We start from the raw sequence: 6,009 nt of genomic DNA, 5'->3' as shown, positions 1-6,009 counted from the left end.
ATCAGAAGGGAGGAAATCGAGGGATGTTGGAATGTAATGGGAGAAGGATCCAAGAAGGGACTTAAAAAACTATAAATAGAGTCATACAGTCATAGATATGTACAGCATGGAGACAGACCCTTTGGTCCAACCCATCCATGCCGACCAGATATCCCAACCCAATCTAGTCTCATCTGCCAGTACCTGGCCCATGTCCCTCCAAACCCTTCCTATTTATAGACCCATCCAAATGCCTTTTAAATGTTGCAATTGTACCAGCCTCCACCATTTCCTCTGGCAGCTCATTCCACACACGTACCAACATCTGCGGGAAAAGGTTGCCCCTTAGGTCCTTTTTATATCTTTCCCCTCTCACCTTAAACCTATGCCCTCCAACTCTGGAGTTCAACCAAGAGAGACAAGCAGTTTTTAAAAGGCAGGAAGTAAAATATAAATTTATAATTTAATCCAAAAATATTATTTAAAATAAATTCAGATCGTTCTTTTGGTAAATGATTTTACAGATTATCACATGTGATGTCCTTTACAGAGGTTCAAGTAGTTAAAAAAAAACTCGCAGCTTTCCACCTGGGACTTTAACTTGTCTACAGAACAGCCCAAGCTATTTCCATAGCAATGATGTCTTCCTGTCAGCCATTTTTGATATCACACCTCACAGAGCTTGATCCTCAGTACATGTAGAGGTATTGTACAGCCTCAGCTGCTTTGAGTCGGACGCTTTTCACTGGATCAAACAGGAGAGTATTGATCTCCTCACAAATGGGGTCGACGGAGAACGTGGAATAATCTGGCGCTGCATTGTACATGAGCAAACCTATCAAGGTGACAGCATTTTCTCTTATCTCTGGTTGTACACTTTTGAAAAAGGCAGCACAGCTCGCTATGTAGAAGGTGACCTTGTCGGGCAATTCTTTGCTAATCTGCTTGGCGATCTCGCTTAAATATGCCTCATAATCCAGTGCAGGTTCCTCCAGTGAGAGCTCTTGAAGCATAGTGCTTGGGCCCTCTGTTGCCATGATTGGTCCCATCGAATGCAGCACTGATTTGCAGGCTTTCCGCACATCCTGGCTGTCATCGTTGAGATGTAGCAACAAGCTGATCAGGGTTGAATGGAGGTGTTCCATTAATGCAGGGTCAGGCTGAACTTTGATGAATTGGATTATTTTCTCGTGGACTTTAAACGCAGTCGTTCTCAGTTGGTCCTGCTTGTGTTCAAAGAGAGGCTGGATTGTAAGTGCCACATCCACCAGAATAGAATCTGCAAGACTTCCCTGCAGCTGATCTAGGATCTTTGAAATGCTTGACATTGCCTCAACTGTTATGAATTTGTTGGTTTCGGAGTACTTGTGTATCATTGCGATCATTGCAGACAACAATTTGGTCGAATATTTTTCTACCTTCTGAGAGGCTCCAACATTTCCTAAACCTTTCAGAGCCAGACACTGGACAGTGGGAGACGTATCAATCAAGCTTCGAAGCAAGCTGGTCACGAGAGTGTCAGTGAGGGACAGTTCCAACATCACGGGGTGATTTAAGAGCTCTGCAAAGAAGGCAGCTATGGTGATCCGGTGTTTCTCATGGACATTAGCAAGGAAAGGGATGAGTTGCTCCACAATGCTGATCAGGTGAGGGACAGCACATGTAGCCATTGCACTGGCCAGCAGCATAACTCCCTTGTGGTGCTTCTCTGGACTCTTTATGAGGCCCCAACTTCCCATCTTTGCAACATTTGAACCTTCGGTCTTTCCATGTTTCAGGAGGGCTTGCAGTATCTCAACAGCGTATTTAAAGACGTCATTGCCGCCAGGCTCGTCCAACTGGCTGAAGGTTTCCCAATCCTTTGGCATTCCTGGAAATTCGCTGGGGTACCAGATCTGCACACTGGAACTGAGATAAATTAGAATGGTGCAGAACAACTGTGGGTACAGGATGTTTATCACACTTTCTGATTTTGGACTGCATATCATTGCATGTAGAGCACTCATAACAACAAATGGCTGTTGGGTTATTGATCGTGTTGTCTTTTGAACAAAGCGCTCTTTCCTATCGTCATACAGCAGTTTTAAGTTATCCAGCAGATACTTCACAGAAGTCTTTGCAACTACATTGTCATTCAGCAGAGATTGCCATACCTCACCATTGTACGTATGGAATGGAATTTGGTATTTGAGAAGAAAGGGCAAAATCATCAGCACATTCTGTGAAGCCAGAATCGAGATAATGTGCATCACCGCACGAATTATCCGAGGTTCTGTGATGGATTGCAGCTGATCATACAAAACCTTGATTATCCCAGGGATGTCATTAAGGATGGCTCCACACTTCCTTATGAGAACGTTCATAACAATAGAAGCCACAAACGAGCCATTTAACTGCTCGTCACTGAGTCCTTCCGAAAGACTGAAGAGTAGAGTGTCTACATGATTGTGAGGCATACATCTGGACAGGACTTTACCAATATCGGTGCACACACAATAGAGGGCATCACTGCTGGTGTCTTTTAATCCATCTTTGATAGCTTTCAGATGTTTCACCTCTTCATCTGTCTGATTTCTAGGCAATCTTTCCAATTGTAACTGTATTTGAAGCAATAGATACAAACATTCAATGGCTTTTTCCCTCACAATTATTGATGGATCTGAACACCGAAGCACAATATATCCAGTTACAGCGGCCAAGTTGTGAGATGGAGGTTTGTCATTAATGTCAGTTTCTTCCAGATAAAAGTTCAAGAGGTGTAAGGCCATCTCCAGTGATTTTTCTCGTTCATAGTTCTTTTTGGACTCAATCCAAAACATCATGTTCTTGAACAGAAACTGAAGACCGTCAGGTGACAAGCGGAAAATTAGAAATTGCTTCAGAAAATTCTCAAGTGATGCCAATGTCTCATTGTAAAGCTCCTGCTTCTTGGCTATGTTCATGTCCTTACTTTCATTGGCATTGATGCCATTCATATATGGAAGGCTGAAAACACTATTCAAACACACTCTAACCAATTCTGTATGGTCACTTAATAAAGGCTCCACAATCACAAGAACTGCACAAGCGTCTATGGCAGCCTTCCGAATGGACGTTCTCATGGTGTCCCTAGGCTCAGCCTTGATGAAGTCTTGCAGATAGCTCACCAGCTCAACTTTCCTGGCCAACTTGTAGCTAGCTTCGTCTTTCACTGGTAGGATCACCTTGGCCATGAGGGTTATAGCCTTTATCAGACTCAACTTCATTGTTGTGTCCTTGACTTGAACCTTCATTCCCAAAATCTTCATGTTGAAATGGTTAAGGACATTTTGTAGAATGTCAGTCTCTAATCTTGGTAAGATGAGCTCCTTTTGCGAAAACCATATTACATATCCATAGCTTAAAATGAGCGTGCTTTTCACTTTCATTACTTCAATGCTACCTTGGTCTTTCATTATCTGATAGAAGCTTGCAGTCTTCTTAAAAATATTCAGCCTTGAACAATTTTTCAACATAGTTAGGCTGATATCCAAGTGGATGTGGGAACACTGGCCAATTCCAATAGCTGCACCCTCCCTTTCTAAATCTTCACCATGACAGACAATCTGGAACATCTCATGAAGTTTCTTCTTCACCACTTCCTGGTTCTGGGTCAGTTGCAACACTATCCCCAAACACTTATAGAGAAACCCCTTCTGCTGTGGGGTAGGGTAAAATCTATAAAGGTATTTGCTCATCATTTCACTCAGCTGGACAATCCACACTTCATCTTCTATCTCCTCCAGCGTTTGGCACAAAACGTGTAACAATTTTTCTTCCCATTGATTCTGAAGCAGCTGATTCCCTGGAAATTCTTGAAGGTAATTCGTTAGAATTGGGAGTTCTTTGTCCCAGACCTTCACTGCCGCAGGATGAATGTTAATACCCAGGACTTGCAGTAAAGACAGAGCTGGGATTCCTTGACCATTCCCTTCATAAGGAGATGAAGCCACGGTCAACAGCCGTGTGAGTAACGCCTGGCAATTTGGAAGGTTCACGTGCTCCTCATAATTTAGAACAAACTCTGTTGCTCCGGCTTCCTGTTTCTTCTTTCCAAGGTACACCAAGGAACCACAGACAAGAGCTAAGGCATTGGTGTACCTTACTGGGATCACAAACTCCAATAGCAATGGCCAGAGAAGATTATCAATGTTCAGAGTTGTGGTCAGTTCTTCCACCAATTTTTCATACTGCCTCTTTACATCTCTGTCTATAATAACATTGCTGAAATCCTCTCTCCTTTCACCGATGCTAATACCTTTCTTGTCCTCCACAGTGGGCAGCGCACACTGTTCAATTATAAACTCAATCAGTTCCACTCCCCTGTTCAGTTCCAGGTAACCTTGAGTGGCCATGGTGTGTATTACCTGAGCAAGTATTCCCTTCACTCTGTTACTTCTCATTGTCATCGGCAGCGCCAGACTCATCAGGATCTGACTCCTCTGACTTTCCAGGCATGAAGGGATGTTACTGATCAGGTAGTTCATTATCGCCAATGCTCCCAACAGAATCTGCTCATCGCTGATTTCCAATTCCAGGAAAAGGAATGTTAGTAACTGGTCAATGAAGGCTGGAGTTAAGAGTTTGAAGCAGCAAAGGAGTTTATTTCTTTGGGCTTCAGATAACGGGCTGGTGGGTTGATTCATAGTAATACAGACCTGCTGATGTAAAATCATCAGTAGACAATCCAGATGCGCCACCAGCATTTTACTATCCCTTTCCATGGTAGTTTGCAATATGCCACACATGGCCTTAGTGACAGAAAGATCACTCACTGTTTTCTGGTACATGGATAAAATGGTTGGAATTAGTGCAGGTAGCTCATTCTCCACTTTGTCGTTAGGAAGCAGATAGGAAATCTGGCCAATTGCTTCAACCACCGCCACGTTCACCTTGGATTCCTTCACTTTCAACCAGTAATGGAAAAAAACGTCATAAGCAGCAGAAAACTCATTGTAGAAGGCATTCTTCCTCAGCGGAGGGTGTGGGGTCTTCTCTGAGTCTGAAATGTAAGTGAGGATGCTCTTGCTGAAAAGACTGAAGGCATAGCAGAACACCCACTTTATTCGTTCGCATGTCTCGATTTGCAGCATGAAGAGAATTTTTTCCATCAAAGGTTTCAGCAATGGGACAATGCAATACACGTTCTCACAACTTAAGTTTGCAAGTGTTAGTATCACGTAAAAATTAGCTGGGATCTGTCGATGGATCATTGTCTGCAGCTCAGTGAAAACTTCAGTGGGGAAACTACAGCCCAGAATAAGCAGGAGGTTACTGGCAGTTTCCCTGTGTCCATCAGTAACGTTTGATAATTTGGTCATTTCTGTCAAAGCCAAAGAGATGAGCTTTTTTGACAGTGGCCGACCTAAGTGTACAGAGCTGTCCTTGGCTATCACGAAGATGCTCTTCAGTAGAGTGATGCGCTGGAACAATGGCAAACATTGGTGCTCGGTTAGAAACTTGCGAAGGAAAAGTAGAACTCTTTTTCTTTTGGTGTGGCCCAGTTCCTGTAAGGAATCGATCACTCTCAGCCTAACCAGCTCACTGCTATCAGAACACAAGCCCAGGATCACACGCATCCAAGATTCCAACCTCATAATCACTAGTTTCTTTCTATAAGAAACACACTCACAAACCAAAGTGTGCACACACCTCACTGCTGAATGTATTTCTGAAATGCTCATCGAATTCTTCGGCTACTTCTAAATAATTGCCATTGTTTAATTATTTTATCAACTGTGGCTGTAGAATTTTCGAAGAATCAATGTTTTGTTTATTTCCTGAATCCTTTTCAAAGCCAAATTTCCAATGTGCTTCCTAATAGTAATGATCACCTTTGCTATGAAAGAATTTGGGAATTGAATTAATTACAAATCGCAATTCTGATGTTATAAAATGGTTAGACTGGCAGATTTTTTTTCCATCTTGATGAATTATTTGCATCTCTTTCAGTTCAATATTTGAACTTGTGATGATTTCTTCTTAAGCAAGAAGTATATTTACCTATGGATT

General features: G+C 42.5%; 1 protein-coding gene across 1 annotated transcript; it reads right to left on the bottom strand.

Annotated features, from left to right (window-relative positions):
* Window positions 1-668: 668 nt before the first annotated feature.
* LOC122542437 (maestro heat-like repeat-containing protein family member 1) lies at window positions 669-5,594 on the bottom strand. The gene has a single exon (XM_043680128.2). The coding sequence runs from the start codon at window positions 5,592-5,594 to the stop codon at window positions 669-671; it is 4,926 nt and encodes a 1,641-aa protein (XP_043536063.2).
* Between the last annotated feature and the right edge of the window lie 415 nt (window positions 5,595-6,009).

Source organism: Chiloscyllium plagiosum, unplaced genomic scaffold (genome assembly GCF_037043375.1).
Source record: "Chiloscyllium plagiosum isolate Xiang-an unplaced genomic scaffold, Cpla_swu_hap1 HiC_scaffold_42, whole genome shotgun sequence".
Taxonomy (NCBI): domain Eukaryota; kingdom Metazoa; phylum Chordata; class Chondrichthyes; order Orectolobiformes; family Hemiscylliidae; genus Chiloscyllium; species Chiloscyllium plagiosum.
The sequence above is the reverse complement of the archived record's forward strand: the minus strand, read 5'-3'. Positions and strand labels throughout refer to the sequence as shown.

Bases quoted from the DNA above. Each gene is read 5' to 3' on its own strand.
- LOC122542437 (XM_043680128.2), bottom strand. From the start codon at position 5,594: ATGAGGTTGGAATCTTGGATGCGTGTGATCCTGGGCTTGTGTTCTGAT.